This window comes from Drosophila sulfurigaster, chromosome 3 (genome assembly GCF_023558435.1).
Source record: "Drosophila sulfurigaster albostrigata strain 15112-1811.04 chromosome 3, ASM2355843v2, whole genome shotgun sequence".
Taxonomy (NCBI): domain Eukaryota; kingdom Metazoa; phylum Arthropoda; class Insecta; order Diptera; family Drosophilidae; genus Drosophila; species Drosophila sulfurigaster.
In genome coordinates this window covers 32,690,622-32,709,712 of record NC_084883.1, presented here as the reverse complement: position 1 = coordinate 32,709,712, position 19,091 = coordinate 32,690,622, and the positions used below count along the sequence as shown (strand labels likewise).

The following is a 19,091-nucleotide window of genomic DNA, read 5'->3' as shown; positions in this document are numbered from 1 at the left end:
CATTCTGTTTCTCGCCATCGAACCGTTCGGACGTTGCTGCGGATCTCTGACGTCGTGGTCCGGTTTAACTCGCCTCGTTGAAAACGCTCGCCTAGTGAATTATTATTGAGATACATTGGACTTATAAGCGTAGCTAAAGAAATTCGAATCCGCAACCGTATTGAGTGTGTGCGTGTGTTTTTGTGTTTGAATATTATCAGTGTAACGCAACCGTCGTGGACTCGAGTGTCCAAGTGTCCAGTCTAGTCCTGTGCAACGAAGCAGAGATCAATGCGAGCAATGCGACGCACATAAAGTGAACATAACAATAAAAGCAAATAATAATAAAAGCAGTAAAACGAAGCAACAACAACTAAAAACAAAAAATAAAAAACAAAACAAAAAGAAGTAGTAGTAGAAGCGAAGGCAACTCGTTGCAAGATTGAGCAACTGCTGCCACTTAGAATGGCCACCAACACAGAGCTGCTGCCCTTCCACCATCAGACGACAATATCGCTGCAAACAGCCGCCGCCCTCACCAACTATCATGGAGGCGGTGGCGGTGGCAACTCCGGTGGCAGCGGCGGCGGTGGCGCCCCAGCTGGTGGCATGCCAGCTGGCTCAGCGGCCGCCTGGAACATGGACGAACTATATCAACAGACTGAGCTGCCCGGCCTGACACGCAACGCCCACCACCTGCTGCGCTTCACGCCCTACGCCCTCCATCATCGTCCCCAGCTGCAGACGCTGCCACCCGCACTCTACTTGCAACACGCTGCCGCCGCCGCCGCAGCCGCCGCGGCAGCAGCAGCAGCCGCTGCACATGCACAGCATCATCACCATCATCATCATCATCATCAGCACAGAGCCGCCTCGCCAGAGAGTCCGCCACCCATCGAGGGCACCCACATCAGCAATCTGTTCCCGGAGCTCCTCGAACAGATCTTCGAGCATCTGCCGGTGCGGGATTTGGGGCGTGCCGCACAGGTGTGCAGTGCGTGGCGCGATGCCGCCTATGCGAAGAGCGTGTGGAAGGGTGTCGAGGCTAAGTTGCATCTGAAACGCTCCAGTCCCAGTCTCTTCAATTGCCTCGTGCGTCGCGGCATCAAGAAGGTGCAGATCCTCTCGTTACGTCGCTCCCTCAAGGATTTGGTGTTGGGAGTGCCGGCGTTGACATCGCTTAATCTCAGCGGTTGCTTCAATGTGGCCGACATGAATCTCGGACATGCGTTCAGCGTGGATTTGCCCAATCTGAAGACGCTCGATTTGTCGCTCTGCAAACAGATCACGGACACAAGTCTCGGTCGGATTGCGCAGCACCTCAAGAACCTGGAAACCCTTGAGTTGGGCGGCTGTTGCAACATCACCAACACAGGATTGCTCCTCATTGCGTGGGGACTGAAGAAGTTGCGGCACCTGAATCTGCGTTCCTGCTGGCACATCAGTGATCAGGGTATTGGTCACCTGGCTGGCTTTAGTCGCGAGACCGCCGAGGGTAATCTGCAGCTGGAATACTTGGGGTTGCAGGATTGCCAGCGGCTGAGCGACGAGGCATTGGGGCACATAGCACAGGGTCTGACCTCACTAAAGTCCATCAATCTGAGCTTCTGCGTCTCGGTGACGGACAGCGGACTGAAACATCTGGCACGCATGCCCAAGCTGGAACAGCTCAATCTGCGCTCCTGCGACAACATCTCCGACATCGGCATGGCCTATCTCACCGAAGGCGGCAGTGGGATCAATTCCCTCGACGTCAGCTTCTGCGACAAGATCAGTGATCAGGCATTAACACACATTGCCCAGGGACTGTATCGCCTACGTTCGCTGAGTCTGAATCAGTGCCAGATCACGGATCAGGGCATGCTGAAGATCGCCAAGTCGCTGCATGAACTGGAGAACCTTAACATCGGACAATGCAGCCGGATTACCGACAAGGGACTGCAAACTTTGGCAGAGGATCTGACGAATCTGAAGACCATCGATCTCTATGGCTGCACACAGCTGAGCTCGAAGGGCATCGACATCATCATGAAGCTGCCCAAGCTGCAGAAGCTCAATCTGGGACTGTGGCTGGTCAGATGATGCGTTCACCACGATTGCAACGCTTGTGCTGCTGCCGAGGCGGAGAAGTTAAGGAAGAGGAAGCAGCCGCAGCAGGACTAGCCAGCGACTGTGTTGCATGGGTGTGTGTGAGTGTGCGTGTGCGTATGCGTGTGACTTTGGTGACTTCAGCGGCGCATCTTCTTTGACTTTGTCTTCCTTCGTCGTCTACCTGCGTGTTGCATGTCTCAGATGTGAAGGCAAGGCACGTAATTACACACACCAGCAAACTCGCTCGCACACACACACACACTCACACTCGCTGACTCGTGAACACAAAACTAAGGAAAAAAAAAACAAGATACACTGAAAACTCATAGCTTTCGTTTGCCATACCACACGCTGTACTCAATTTTTTTGTTGTTTTTCGTACGAATCGAGTAGAAACAGAAACAGAAACTGAAACGCCAGCGACAGAGACAGAGCCAGAGAGAGGGCAGTCAGGCAGAGAGCGAGAGAGTGGGAGAGGTAGAAAACAACAAACGCCAACAACAAAAAGCAAACAATGAACAAAACACACACATACACAGTCATACATACGTACAGTGACTGCGACAGCGACGTTGGCAGCGAAGTCGACGCTCTCATGGAGCTGAAGCTCGCGCTCTGCAAGTCTCGTCTGCGTTGCCGCAGGTTCCTAAGGGGGCTGGCAGCGGCGCACTCTTGTTGTGTGTGTGCTGTGGGGGGAGGGGAAGGCGCGTCAGCTTACACGCACGCAGCGCAGCGCAGCGACGAAAAAAATAAAATGGAAACGAGAAAAACAAAAAAACATACACGGCTGCAGCTATGGCCGACGGCGGCAACAAAGTGCATGGCGATGGAGACGCGCGATAAGCGTCGAGAGAGTGGGGAGTAAAGCGTAAAGCACACACACGATGCTAGCAAACACACACATACAAATGCTGCGTGCATATGTGCGTGTGTGTAATGCAGGCCGCAGTTAAACAGATGCAAATAAATTTAAATAGTTTATTTTAATTCACGCTTCGGCAACAACAGAAACAACAGCAGCAAGCAACAACAAAAGCCAGCGTCCTCCATCGCAACAGCAACAACAAGAGAACGAACGCAGTCGCAGCAATGGCGGCAACTGCGACGCCAGCAGCGACGCCGACGCCGACAGCGCTTTAAGCTTGCCCGCAACGGCAACGACAACAACTACAACCACTACAACAACAGCAACAACGACAAAGTCTACTACAGAAAAAAAAGTTTGCTCTTTGTTGGCGCTCTCTGTCTCTGCCTTTTGTTAGAAATACTTTATTTTTTTTTTATACGTATTTGGCCCAACGAGATTCTTTGTGCTGAACTTTATTTTGTGTTTTTGTTTTTCGTTTGTTTCGCATTTGTTTAGTGCAGCGTCGTTAGTTATGCCGTTTAATTTAGTTGATGATTAAAATAAAATACAAAAAACGAAACAAAACAAAACATGTTAATAGTAGACACTTAACGAAAATTAATAAATCTACATTTAAGCTTTAGTTTTTAACTTGGTCAAACATCAATTAGTCAAATAACTTAAAACTAAAAACAAAAACAACTTTGTTTATTAGCAAAAAAAAAAGAAACAAAAGGAAAACGTTAATGAAAATTCTGTACATTTTTTATTGTTTAATTTATAAGTAAGAACTTAACAAAACGAAAAAATTTAAAAAAAAAGAAAACACAAAAAAACTTAAACGATTGAAAAGAATATGCGAATTAATTCTTTTTTCTATTGTGATATAAAATATATGTATAAACAAGAAAAAATTAAATGATAAAAACAAGAATTACGTAATTTTATTTTTAACTAAGCAAAGACAAAAACAACAAAAAGAAAAACGTACGATATAAAACAATATGTTATACAATGTATATGTATAGTAACTATAATTAAGTCTAGTTTTCAGATCTGTTCCATTTAGCTAAAGACCCGATATCTGTCAGTTTTGTTAATTCCTTATACTTATTCTTATTACTGATTATTTGGATCGCAATATTTATATGCCTTATTTGATATGACAGAAAAACTACAAATAAAATAAAACAAAATAAAATACAGCAAATGTCATATGACTCTCTCTTTATATACGTATGTATGTATGTGTTGAACTGTAAAGTTTATTTGAGAACGCGATGAGTATACATATATAGTATACAAAAGTTTAGGATTAAGTTGATATCATTTGATTATTGATATTTCTGTTGTAGATTCAGGCGAATAAATAAACAAACACACAGACAGACAAAACACACATTCGAAACATGAGAAATAAAATTCAATATGTAAAAATTAAAATGCCAAAAACTTGTTCTTTGTATCTCCAGGGGGGTGTTAGAGGGGGATGACAATACACACACGCACACGCTCATGCTCACGCTGCGGATGTGCAGGGCGCATAGTGCCATCTCCCTCTCTCCCCTTTCTCCCGCAGTGCAGTCGCTGTATGTGTTCTTCGCATCTGCAATTAGCAGCAGCAGGAGATGCAAAGGAATGCGAAAGCAGGAACAAGGTGGCCATAGGTTGAAATCCACCTCAGCTTCCCTCTCTCCGTCTCCGTCTCCCACTCCAACTCCCACACACTCTGCAGCTGCTGCTGCTGCTTCTTCTTCTCCTCTGCATGCATCGCTGCTTGTCTCATTTAACAAATGCATTCGAGTATTTTGCTGTAAATTTATTTTATGCAAGCATTGTGCGTGTAATGAACAAAAGGGCGCCACACTAATGCAATTGCAATGTGCTGCTGCAACACGCCACTGGCAGAGACAGAGACAGAGGGCAGCGGCAGCGGCAGCAGGCATCGATGCATTTATTTACTACATAAGCATATGCATACACACACACACATATTATATATATATATATGTATAGGCAGCATATGTAAACGGCAAATGCGGTTATGCAACGCACACACAAACACATACGCACACACACGCACTTGGCTGCAATTTATATATGTATTGCAATTATTTATATTGCCCTGCATTATGTATCAGCAGCAACACACACACGCACACGCACAGTTGTATATACTCATCTACATATTACATACACACACATAGATACACATAACGGTTTTACTTGCTTGCTAACTGCTTAAATTTGCATTAAATGTGCGTATACGTGCTTAAGCGTCTCTCTCTCTGCGTCTGTGTGTGTGTGTTTATGTGTGAGTATGGGCTCTACATGATTATACACAAATACAAACTCATATCTATACATACATATGTACATATATGTATCTATGTGCGTATGTAAAAGCCACCCAATTGGAAATTTTGCCTTAATACTGTGCAATCAATTGCAGGTCTGGCCACTGCTTGAATACCAAACAGCTTTAAGCAGCTTTCCAAGTCAAGCTTTAAAGCTAGATAAAGCTCAAGCTAACTGCATATAAGCTAAGAGTGTATAGAAATAATACAAAAAATTGTAGAGGGACAATATCATTGTAATAATGTGTTTATTCGGTTATTCAACATTTTATTGATTTAGAACAGTTTTAAATTACATTTTGTGTACTAGAATTAATAACTTAAAGTGATTAAGTGTGTAACCTAAAGTATATATGTATGTTTGTATGTATGTATGTATCTATTCTGCATACTATACTTTATTTCATTATCTGTTTTATATTCATTAAAAATTGTAGCTTAAAATTTAATTTAATTGCATGTAGTATAATCTTATATTCAAAACTTCTTAGGACTTGAATCGGATGTTTTGTTCTTTTTTCTTTAATTTCTTCGTATTTCACCTATTTGATACCACATTTTAAGCACAGTTTATATATGTTTCAATAAATATAATAACAATACTATAAATGTACATATGTATATTATAAATATTATCAATAGGAAAAGCAACAATAAGAACATTAGTATCAAGAAGCTATGGAGCTATGGATTTAGATCCATAAAAGTTGCCTAATTATTTAAAATGGTTGCACAATTTTGATATAAATAAGAAGTATAACATATATCTAAACAGTTTAAGCATTAAACGAACAAGGTATACGTTTCTATATAGTATGTCTATTTAGATTTAATTACTGCTGTGCTTACTATCTGATGGTGTTCAGAGTATGTTGTGAGCTAGTCGAACTTTGGAATAAAGCATTTGTTTTTGGCAGATTAATGTTAAAACATGAACAACGACAACACACAATAAACAAAACATAATACAAGTGCCTGCCACAAAAATATAAAAATAATGAAAAACGAAAAACGAAAAAGAAAAACAAAACCCTTTTTCGAAATGCTGGCAGCCAAAGCTTAGAGCGGGAAAAGCCCGCAGTAACATAAAGTCGCAGTGTTTACGATTTGTTTCGATCTAGTTTCGGTTACAATTCAAGTCAACAGCAGCGGCTCAACCTGAGCTACGAGCTATCAACAGCAAAAAAAAAAACCCGACTCAAAGCCATGGAAACCCCCTCGAAGCGCATTCAGCAAAAACACACACAACAACAACAACGAGGGTACAAAACAACAACTCTGACTCTGACTCTGGCTCTGACTGTGTGGTCTTGCCGCTTGCTACTTGCTACTTGCAACACTCGCACTCGGTGCAGTGGCCAAAATGTTGTTTAACCAACATTTGCATTCTATGAATTTTGAATTTAGTGAAAACTCGCTCGACAAAAGGAGAAGTATCGAAGCATTGAGTAGTCGAAGTTTGGTCGAGTCACGACTGGGGGACATAAAAGCGGCTTTCGTTATCTTATCAGTGAGCGTCAAAGTGGGTAAACATAAACCCACCAACACACACACACTCTAGATGGACTAGATGGCAAAAGAATCCAATAAACGACACGCTCTCGCTCTTTCTCTTATCGGTCAATAGGTGTGAGTTGCACTTCGAAGCTGCAGTTGCAGTTGCATTTCGCATTTGCTGCAGCAAAGGAGGCAAGACTCATTAGCATGGCAATGGCAGTGGAGTGCTAAGCAAAGTCCTGTTTTGTGGTTCCTAGTCCTGCTTCTGGTCGTGGTCCTTGTCCAGACTGTGTGCCTCCATTTATCAGCATTTTCCACACATTCGCATGAGACGAATTCCAAAATCGATTCGCTGCTTACACTTTGCGTCGTTGCGACGTTGCGACGTTGATGTCGGCGCATAATGTCACACAGGGAGTAGTCGAAACTGAGACGCAGTCTGGCATCCAAATGTGTTCCTTGCCACACACACACACACACACACACAGACACATACGTACACACAGATACACACACACACACAACACGAGGAACAACCCTTCGCACGTACGGCTTGCGTTCGGTCTAGCGCTTTGAATTTGAACCCCCGTTTTCAAAGGACCAACTTCAAATGCCGAAAATAAATGCCTCTGTCCCTTGTGCCCCGTTCTCGTACTCGTTCTTTCTCTTTCCCTTTCCCCCTTCCTCTACGACTGCCTCTACCTTTCTCCTTATCCACCGCCTGTGCCCGTCCAAGTCCCATTCCTATTCTCATTCTCATTCCCATTCCCATTTCCCTGTCGCAGGCGCAGAGAAATGCATTCAACGTAAAAAAGCAAGCGAAAGAAGAAAATTTTAATCCAAAGCGGTCCCCTATATGCCTTTTTCGAACATTTCTATGTGTGCGATGCTTTGTTGCTGTGTGTGTGTTGCTGTGTGTGTGTGCGTGCTGTGGATACACATTTTGTAAATGCCGCCCAAGGTGACCAGAATTTGATAAAGCACCACCGCGGCAAGATTATCACAGCGAAGCACCAAGGCGAAGCAGTGCTCGGCATCCTTGTCCTCATCCTCATCCTTGTCCTCATCCGCATCCTTGTCAGTGTCAAAGAACGCTGCGTTGCGCTCCGTTCCTGTTACCTGCCCCTGCGACCGGATGTTGCACATACACAATGCAAAACTTTTCCCCCTTGCAGCAGCAACAAGGATCAGCGAGAGAAATGTCAAGATTTCTTAGCTGCAATATTGAAACAGGTGTCCAAATTGCTCACAGATTACAAATAGTTTCCGCTGCCAGAGCAGACATACCTATGTATATGTATCTATAGTTCTTATATCTCGAAATAAAATGCGCCTACACTGAGCAAATAATATGAGAATAACATAAAGACAGGAAATTGACAACTATTGAGGACAATTGATTTCGAATGTGAAACACTTTCTCTACAAAATAAAATTTATTGCTATTGAAGTTGATGATTTAGGATATGAATATTAAAAGTTAGATTACATATTTAAATTGAAGTTTTTTAATATTTTTTTTCTCTATAACTTTTCATTAAAATTTGTAGATTTTTTTTGTTGTATTGAAAAATCAATATAGTTTTCTTAAAATGTTATCTATTTATGTGAAAAGTTCTATATTGTTCTGACCCCATTTTCCTAAAGGAATGGCATTTAGATAAACAATTTTTGTTAATTTTTAACGAATTATTTTAATAAATTTTTTTTTTACTAAATATAAATAAATTGCATTTATGAGGTAATTTATTGTTGCTTTCATCGAACTAAAAAATTTTTATGTTATGTTACTTTTTATGGAAATACTGTGTTTTTTTAATAATCCTTAATACAACTTTTTATAGAACGATTTTTTTATAAACATTTTTATTATTTGTTGAAGTGATTTAACTTTCCTTGCCTATGAGTTTTGAAACACTTTTGTTATGTGTTCCAAATTATTTTGATTATTTATTATTATGTGCAATTCACATTCTTTTCTATTCATCATAAACTGGAGCTGCTAAAACTTTATTGATTAGGGACACTTAATCAATGACTATGACTATGACTATGTTTAATATATTATTGTCTATATACAATACAGTGCAAAAGAGTTAATGACTAGAGTACTTGACTACTTTTTAGCCTTCGCCTTTGATGATTCGATTTGTTTCCTGCATCGAGCATAAAAACTTTCTCAAGTTGAGCTGACTATTTGGATTATTATTAAACTGTTTCTCAAGCCTAGAAACATTCAGATTCTTGTGTTTCCGGCAATTAATGCGAGTATTTGTAAAGACAATCTGACGTTGAACTGATTATTTGGATTATTATGTAAATATTTCCACTTAATTTATGGTTGAAATTCTTTGTTTTCAACAAGTAGTGAAGTAATATTATCCGTTGTATTCTAATTGATGGGAAACCCTTGAATTTAAGTTTGTCGGAATTCGCTTGGGTTCTCTTGGGTCGGGAAATGTGATAGAGTACGTTTTCCTGGAAGTACGACTGATGATTGTGTTTTTTGTTGATTAAACAGTTTAATCAGTTGCAGAAATGCCACCAAATAGTTTTACACAAAGACAGAGATAGAGCGAGAGCAGCGTCTCTCTCGCTCGCTCGCTCTGTATCTATGCTTCAGGGTCAAAGCGTCGCATCTAATGCGAGTCAAGTTGAGTTGAGAGCTCAGGAAATGCGAGCATTCTAACTAAAGTAAAGTAAGCAATAACAACAACAACAACAGCAGCAAGTTCGAGTGTGATGAGAACAATGCGAAACACAAGCGCTGCTGAGATACAGATACAATACTTATTTTTAATTTCGATGAATCACCGTTGCTTGAATTCAATTCAGCGACAACAACAGCGACAGAGACGGCGACAACAACAACAACTCGGATGACTGCATGGCTCGTTGGAGACCAGAGACCGGAGACCGGAGAGACTTCCCCTTACACACTCTCAACTCTCCACTCTCCACTTCGCACTCCTCGAGTCTACACTTCTGCTGGTGCTCGCCACAGGTCGCGCAGCCAAGCGAATGCGAGCGCAAAGCAAACTGAAAGAATGCACAAAGAGCAGACGACGATCGGCCAAAGCAGAGGAGCCAACAACAACAACAATTTGCTGGTGGAATATGAGAAGTTGCCAGCAGCAGCAGCAACAACAACAGAGAATCCACATTCCAAAAGCCCAGCCATAGATAAGGGTTTATCGTCAAGCTCCCTACGTATTATTCTACTTTACCTGAGCTTGTGGCTGACTGTGTGTGTATGTGTGTGTAAGTGTATGTAGTATGTATGTGTTTGTGTATATTTTTGTGTGTGCTTTAAAGCTTCGTCAATTGTCAGCTTCCTTGGGGCCGTCTGGCTTTGAATTCTACACGTTTTGATTGCCGACCCCTTTGCAGGGGGGCAACAATACAGCTCACAGCAAAACTCACAGCACTCACGGGGTCTCGACATGTGACATTGTTCTTGTTGTTGCTGCTGCTGCTTTTTATTCTGCTGCTTCTTGCTGCCAAAGAACGTGCGCTGTTTGATTAGAACTTCAATTTTTGTGCTTTGCCTTTTTAACATTTCTTTCACATTTTTTTCTTCTTGTTTTTTTTGGGGAAGGGGGACAAAATCGAAAGTTTTGCAACGCTTCTGGAGGACTTCGTGCTTCGTGCTTCGTGCTGGGCATCCTTTTGTGCATGTGGCGGAAGTGCTTATTGTCGCCATTTGATGCGTCAACGACTTCCGCTTGCCGCATCCTTGCCCCTCAAGAGCAGTTGTCTCCTTGGACATTAGCTTAACAGTTGACAGCTTGGCTTGAAAACGTTTCAAGACGCGCAACTTCAACATCAACTTCAACTTTGAGCGGCAGCAACAACAACAGCAACAACAACACTATCGATTATTTTTAGCCATTGCGTGCTTGGCAAGCATATGCTGGACTAACATACTATATACATATAGTATGACTATATAGCGGGTGGTGTTCTTGGGTCTTTGCTGTTGGTGCGGTGCACATCAAAGGCTTCGTGAAAAGTTCTCTTTTTGAGCTCGTCATTTGCATTTTGGCGGGTTCCCAAGCCGAAGGTCTTTCTCTCTCTGTCTCTCTCTCTCTCTCTCTCTCTCTCTCTCTCTCTCTCTCTCACTCTCGCTCTGCTATTTGTTAGCCACAACAGAAACACACAAGGCACAAAAACCTGGGAAAGACCTTTGCAATATGCATGTCAAGTGCCACATCTTGTTGTTGTTGCACATTGTTGTTGCTGCCACACTGCCTGTTGCTGTTGCTGCTGCTGCTGCTGCTGTTGCTGTCGTTCGTCTGGTTTTCTGTGTCAGCTTCAACGTCAGCGTCAGCCACCTGCCCGATCAACAACATGGCCTTAGGATCTCATGTCTGCCAGACTCGTTTTTCTGTTTTTTTTTTTGGCGTAGCAATTGCAAAGCAACCTAATTGCAATGCTGGATATAAGCCGCCAACGCCACGCCCCGAGTGCAGCAAAACATTTGCGCAATAAATGCGAAAAATGCATAAATAAATAAATAAATTATATAAAATGCTCTCTCGACCGCAGCGCAACGTTGCAACATGGCCTCCACTTCCGTTTTGCCCACAAAATGGCGTTGCAACGTTGCATTTGATAAACTCATATGCGTCCAACTAATCATGCGCCCAAATCCGATAGCTTAACTACTCTAGATACCAAATTACATATGGTTTTATTGTGCAGGCACCAAAAATAATAAAATCTATTTTATTTTAGCGCAGCTCTATTTATATTTTCTTGAATTAAAGTTAAGTTGCCATTGCACTTCATTTTAAGTTAACTTTTAGTATATTATTTATTTATTTATTATATTTAAAAGTTCAACAAAAATATACATTTATTTATTTAAAGTTCCTTTCTTGTCATTTCTTCTTCTCAATTTCATTTCAATTTTCAGTAAATTTCAAGGACGGTTCTTAAATGGTTTATGATTTACCATTATTTCAAATTCTTTTTCTAACATAATCTTGTATAAATTTTTAACTTTATTTCCTTTAAATTTCTCTTTTAAATACCGCAACCTGTCGCTTAAATTTATTCAACACTTTCTAGTTCTAAAAACAATTTCAGCTGCCTTATATATTAAATATCTTTTAGCTATAAAAACAATTTTTGAATGTTATGAAATCAAAAGCCAAAATATTGCATAGTGAAAGCAATAAATATTTATGAAACTTGCTTCGAAATCGTTTTTGAAATTTCTCTTACGACATATCCGGAATATGAAAGCAGTTTAATATTCTTTAATAATAACTAATAACTCAGCATACAAAACATGTTTCTGGAGTATCCCCGATTTAATTCTTAGAAATGCCATAATGAAATCCAGTTATGCATAAATAAATAGAATTATTTTGTCAGCAGCATAAACAAACAATTGACTTGCAGTTGAGCTCATTCTATAGAGTATTAAAAAAAAAAAAGAAAAAAGAGGAAAAATTGTATTGCAACAAAACCGAAAATAATCAGAAAAATTATGTGCGTGCTGCAAAAATGCAGAATCATGTCATATATATTGTACATTGGGCCAAATGGGAAATATATTATTGTATATGCTTAATGCTGTAGTTGTTGTTCTCATTGTTGTTGTTGTTGTTGTTGTTGCTTTTGTTGTTGGTCAGTGGTTGAGGGGCGTGTGGTTGACTGTGGGCGTGGAAATGGGGATGTGGGTGCGGGTTCGGGTTGCCGGACAGGAAGCTTGATAAGTTGGCAGCACAAAGGAAATGCATGAAATGTGCAACATGAAAGGCGGCGCATCGACGGGGGGTCAAGGGAAATGCTGCTGTTTCTGGTTATGCATGCAAATGCAAGTTGCATGCGTGCGTCTGCATATGCATATGCATGTGTATGCGTGTATGCCTGTATGTGTGTGTGTGTGTGTGTGCGAATAAATGGCATACGCAATACAGCGCATAGATAATTGCAACGCTTTGATTATCGCAGCACCAGCTTTAAGCGCTACAAAGTAGGCAATACTTTTTTCCTTATCAGCAATGACATTAATATATATTGTATGTATGTGTGTGAGTGTGAGTGCATTTAAATGTTGTTGATTTTTGTAGGTTTTTTTTGTTAGCTGGCGCATTTGCAATTGTTGCTGCAGTTCGCACACGTTGCGATCCCAGTTGGAAATTGGCTGCGCCAAACAAAAGTCCGTTGTATTTGAAAATACGACATTCAGCGCTCTCAGCCACATTCAGCGCACACACACACACACGCATCGACAGAGAGCGCGAGAGAGTGTGAGAGCCAGAGAGCAAAGAGAGAGAGAGAGGCCGAATTGCTGGGCCCCCCCTTCGCTTCGCCACTCCGCTGCCAACGCCAACGACTACCCACCACTAGCAAGCAACAACGACGACGACGATGTCGATGGCGATGGCGACGACGACGGCGACGCAGGGGTGGGGGGCACAGCCAGCGTCGCGCCATCAAGTAGACAATTGCTTGGCACGTCGCATTGCCCATCGACAAATCCAACAACTGTTCGGGCGCTTCGTGCCATCAAGTTTCAAGTTTCGTGTTGCGTTCGGGCATGCGAGGCAAAACTTGAAACATTTTGGTGGCGAACGCGCCATAAAGTAACCGATTCTTTTATCTTGTTTTTGGCCGCATGATTTCTCTGCACTTGCTGGCGCGCCGCCCCAGCAAGTATCGGGAAATGTCAAACGCTGTGCGCTGTGCCAACAAATGCGCTGCCTGATGGCTCCCTCAAATGGGCGCTGCCAGCCCCGCAACGCTGCCCGCCAAGCTGCCCGAGCTCCAGCTCGTCGTCGCCGTCGTCGACGTCGTCGTCGTCGTAGCCATTGCTGTGTAGCTGTAGCTGGAGCTGAAGCTGGCTGGCTGGCTGGCTGGCTGCCTGGTCGCCTTGCCTTGCCTTTGCCATTGCCTTGCCTTGCTCTGCCTGGGTTGCCAGGGCTGCGTCATGGCAACTGGCGACAGCTTAGAAATGAGTCGCAACTGCGACCTGCAACCCATATGGTTCTCTCTATTTTTTGGTTTTTTTGTTTGGTATTGCTTCTTGTGGTTTTCCCTAGAAATAGAGAATTGGTAATACCCATAAAAAAAACTACAATTATATCTTGTGAATTACACTGGCCAAAAAACAAGAATAGCTTTTTTAATTCAACGTCAATTTGTACTTTAAACGAATGTTAGAGAATTTACAATCTTTACTCTAAAAATACTATTAAATTTAGGCAATTTTTAACATCTTAAGTTTACCACATTAAGTTCGTACTTTGAAAAATTTGTAGTCTGTATATTTATTTATTTATTTTGCTCTTAAAAGTTAAAGATCCATAACAATAAAAATAATATTTAATTTACTTTTTTAATTTACATTTTACTCAATGCTAAATATAGCTAAAAACAAATTTCAGATATATTATGTAGCTAAAGATTTCTTTTATTTTTCATACGTAGATAAGTTTACTTCAAAATAAAATAAAAATATTAAAACTATTAAGAAAATCAATATATTAAATAAATTTTAGTTTTATATAAAAACAGCATTTATATTTTAAAGGGAACTATGATTGATATTAAATAATTAGATCATATTGAAAATATATTAATTAAATTTAATATTAAAGTAATAACAGCATTAACGTAGTTATAATTTCTCATTTTTATTATTAATTTGAATGCAAATTTATAATTTATGTTAATTGAAAGGCTAAATTAAAACTTGTAAATCTTAAATAAATTTTAAACTATAATATAAAAAGGTGAGATTTAAATGATTTTGCGTTAACATTTCATAAAATCAAAGTATTTTTAATACAATTATTATTTAAGTTTATTTTGTAATAAATATCATTATAAGATCAACAATAAATCAGTATATAATTATGCACAATCTTTTTTTTGAGTTAAGTGTGACATTGTTTTTGGCATTTGTCTATGATTTTCCATCGCCTAATATTTTCAGTGCATTGGCACTTCTTATCAGCTTGTCAGCTGAACAAACTAAAATATCATTTAAGTTTTGTTTTGCGTGATAAGAAAGTTGACGTATGTTGTATGTTGTGTTCATCGGAATTTGAAACTGTGCCAGCGTCTCAAAAGTCCAGCTATATTTAGCTGAAACTGTTACGATAACTGTTCCCCTCCCCTCCCCTCCATCTCCCCACTCTTGCCCTGACCCGTATCTGATCTAATAATAATTTATGAAACAACAACTGAAAAACTGGACAAGTATTCGCTTGATTTCAATCTAAAGCTTCACACACTCAAAATATTGGCATCGCAATGAAATTTGTTCGAAAGAGGTTTGTGCAGCCCTGGTCGCTGCTGGGCTATGTTGTCGCATGGCAAGTATTTTTCTTTCTTGGACTTGGACATATAACGTTCGTCCGTGAATTTTCCCGATGTACAGGGCGTTTCGTTTTGTTGTGAAGAATTCTTCTGCTGTGTAGAATTCTTCACAAAGCTTTCGTCTCGAGTCTTGAGTTGAAGGTCTCTTCGCTTCAGTCGCTTGGCTGCCGGCAGCAACAACAACCACGAAGCGTTTTCTCAATTCTCTGACTGTGACCCTGTATTTTAAAATATACGCTCAGCATAAGTGTGACTGTATGTGTGTGTGTGTGCAACTTTGTGTCTGTCTCTATGTGTGTGAGAGTTTAAGCTTAAAGCTATTGTACACTTGGTGTCGTGTTTGCCCCGCTGCCCACGCGCCCCTCCCTCTCCCTCTTCCGCTCTCTCTCTTTTTGCCCTCTCTCACTTCTAGTCCTTACAGGCAGCAGCAACAAAAATGACGTTGCTTTTGCTGTCGTCGACGCCAGCTGCCTTTGCGTTTGCCTTTGCCTTCTTCGCTTTGCCTCCCCAACGCATTTTGTTTTGTTTAGAGCGCAAGTTGTGTGTGTGTCTGTGCATGTGTGTGTGTGTGTGTGTGTGTGGGCGTTCGTGCAAGGAGATACAGCACACAGAGCACTGGCAGCATGCCTCATGCGGCATGTTTCTTGGTACCTGTCGGCTTCGACGACGGCATGCGTGTCTTCTTTGCCAATTTTCGGAGTGCAGCCAGCTCTTTAAAGCCAGCTTGTGATTGTGCAGCTTGCTTTAAAGAGAAGACGGAGACAGCGAGACTGAGCGACATTTACAGACATTACCTGAGACTGGGACTGGGGACCTCGTGTCAGCGCAAGGACAGCACGCCGGAAGCGGAATGGCAGCCTTGCAACCCCCAGAAACACACACACACAGAGGCACACACACACATACTATCGCACGCACCTTAACACATTTTTCCACTTCCTTTTCATTTTGAGGGCAAATGAAAAATTGCACACGCGGGAATTTGATTTGAACATGAGAAATAAATACAATGACGCTGACTGCGACTGCGACGCCAGCAGCAGCAGCGACGCCAGTGTTTGGGGCAACATCCAACGGGTCGGATTGATTGGCGACAACACTTCTTTCTTCGTGTTGCAGCTGCAATATGTGGCATCGATAATGATTTAATTAGCGTGCGCTATTCATGACATTTTTCCTCCCCCTCTCCCCTCTCCTCTAACGCCCTCTGCACCACCTCTGCCAGCCCTTTTGCATAATTGATTTATGATCCGTGAGTGGCGCTGACTGATTGCAAAATTGTTGCAGCCAACGCGCCGTGCAACATTAGATAAGGCAGGCAGGCTGGCAGGCAGGCAGCAAGCTGGCGGCAGGCATCTTTGAAATGTGCTCAACCCTTTTTTTGTGTGTTTGCCGAGCATAGCTAAACTCAACCCCCAAAAAATATAGTAGTGGCAACTGAAGTCCTGGCATTCCGAGCTCTATAATGCTGGAATTTCAATTTAAAGCCTTAAACACTAAACTTGATTACACGCGACTCACTGAGCAGCAACTGTCTGCAGATAGGGGATAAAAAGGTGGCTCATCCTTCTCCCCCCCGTTCCCCCTATCCATTGTGAATGTCCTGGCTACCATTGTCTTCTCCTCGTTGCTCGCATGAACAGCAAAAGTTACGCGCTGTAACTGGGATCAAAGTGACATAAGTTCAGAGAGAGTGCGGCATTCGGCTTCAATTTATTTAATGCCAAAAACTTTTAATGTAATTAAAACGGATAATGCCGAAAACGCGCAAAACTTTAAAACTCTTGGCTGAGCTTAAAGTGCGAAGCGGCAGAGCTTTAAAGCGGACGAAGTGGCTGCCACACACACACCAACACACACAGCAACACACACATTCACTCGATACTCGTATCGTTTTGCCTTCGTACACGTGCCATAAAGCGCTCAAGTTACTTGCTGGGATTACATTGGGATGAGATTGCCTCTCAAGCCAACTAAAGGCTTTTGTGTTGTCCAGTATGTGTGTGTGTGTGTGTGTGTTGACGATCGCGCTGGCGCACTATAGGAAATTTGACCACTTTCTCTGGCCAAAAGTCATTTTTTTAAAGTTGGCAGATTGAACTAATTTTAGGTGCAATGTGTTCACAATAGATCATTCATCAATGTTGCATACCAGAATTTTCGATAGATGGCGCCACTCAAGAAATATCAGCTGATAAACACAGCTGTGTGAATGGCAGTTCACGTGTTTTTGCATATTGCATTTTTCTTGCAATTTTCCAATTGTCAATAATTAAAAATTAAAGCACATTGTTCAAATTTTTGAAATGAGTTGTATCCACAGTGGTTTGTATTATGTGTTTGTGCTTGTCAAATGTGTAAAAAATTCGTGTTGTCCCCTGAATAGATTAAAATTGTTAATAACCTAAAAAATGGATATTTTTGATGGAGTCTCATTTTTCGAAAGCTGCGAAAAGTGACTGCACCAGATTGCTTCGATGAAATGTTTTCTATGTTGTAGAGTATTTCATTCTTGTTCAAATGAGAGTAGTTAAAAAGATCACAAATAATCACAAAACCCTTAAATTTTAATTTTTAGAAGGTAATCTAACTGCAAAAATTTAGAGTTTTAGGTTAAATGAAAATTAAAGTCGAGAAAAAAAAAACACAAAATTGATTTTTTTTGTTAACTCTTATATGTAGTATGTGATATAAGTAGGAAAAAGCAATTTTACCACAAAAAACAATGAAAAAATATCAATCAACAAATTGCATGAAATTTTTTTTTTTTGTAATTTTTTGTTAAATTACGGCGTGCCACGCCCACTAATGTTACAAAATATATAAAATAATTATTATAGAAACATTTCTTGTATATTAAAATAGTATTTTAAACATTTTCGCAAAATTGCTTAAATTAAAAAAAAAAGGGGGCGGTGCCACACCCGTTTTTTTTTTTATTTCAATAGATAATGGTTGTCTTAACCTAATGCAAAAAACCGATTTGAATTATCTTGCTCCGTTCTTGAGATATTAATTTTGGCCAGAGAAAGTGGTCAAATTTCCTATAGTGTGGCGGCCAATGCGGCGTATGCGTCATGTACAACTTTAGACCAGTCAGCAGGCATCCCAAAAACGGAGTTGCTCTAACACATTTTCCAAATGCTGCACATTTTTGTTGCTGACTACGACACAAATACAAATACAGGAGGAACAACTACACACACACACGCACATGGGGAGCGGCAAGTGTAACAAAGGCAGCCCAGAGAAGGGAGGTAAGGGAGGGAGGGAACAGCAGTTAGGGTGGAGCAGGATGTGCGGACGGTCGCACAGACGAGTCGGAAGCACGGACAAACAAACGGATAAGAAGGCAAAAGGAGGCAGAGCAGCGAGGGGGAAGGGGAAGGAGGGGGCAAGCGAAGGACGCACAAATGAACGAGGCAACGACGAAGCGAACGAATAGAACGTACAACGTACAACGTACATGAAAAAGATAAGCGCACCGAGCGTCGCTGATAACGCAAGTTCTCTGTGCTAGCCGGCACCAGGACTCGACTCGACTCGAGACTCGAGGCAAACACACACACACACATACACACACACATAGAACGCAACCCCCCAAAAGAACACACACACACACACACACACTACACATCTCATCCCCTGAGGCAAGTCAGGGATAGACAGACGAGCGGACAGAGCGAGACACACACACACACACACACACACATACAGAGAGAGAGCGAGAGGAGGACTTGTGAATTTTAACATTTTAGAGAAAAGCGAACGAAATTTTCGAATGTCAGCGTCGACTGAAACGAATTGTTGGGGCAGCAAGCAAGTGTAGTGGGGTTGTTGGAGGTGGAGGGGGGGTCTGGAGTGTGGACTATGCTGTGGGGTGTGGCACAAGAGCACAGTGTGTAAGTAGTAGCAATGCAGCAGAGGCAGAGGCGGAGGCAGCGTCGCGCTGCTGGAACGAAACAATTTGTAATTTATTTGCG

General features: G+C 41.5%; 1 protein-coding gene across 1 annotated transcript; it reads left to right on the top strand.

Annotated features, from left to right (window-relative positions):
- LOC133841700 (F-box/LRR-repeat protein 14) lies at positions 1–4,360 on the top strand. Its single transcript, XM_062274375.1, has one exon. It carries the CDS (start codon positions 445–447, stop codon positions 2,059–2,061), a length of 1,617 nt encoding a protein of 538 aa, XP_062130359.1. The 5' UTR covers positions 1–444; the 3' UTR covers positions 2,062–4,360.
- The last annotated feature ends 14,731 nt before the right edge of the window (positions 4,361–19,091 follow it).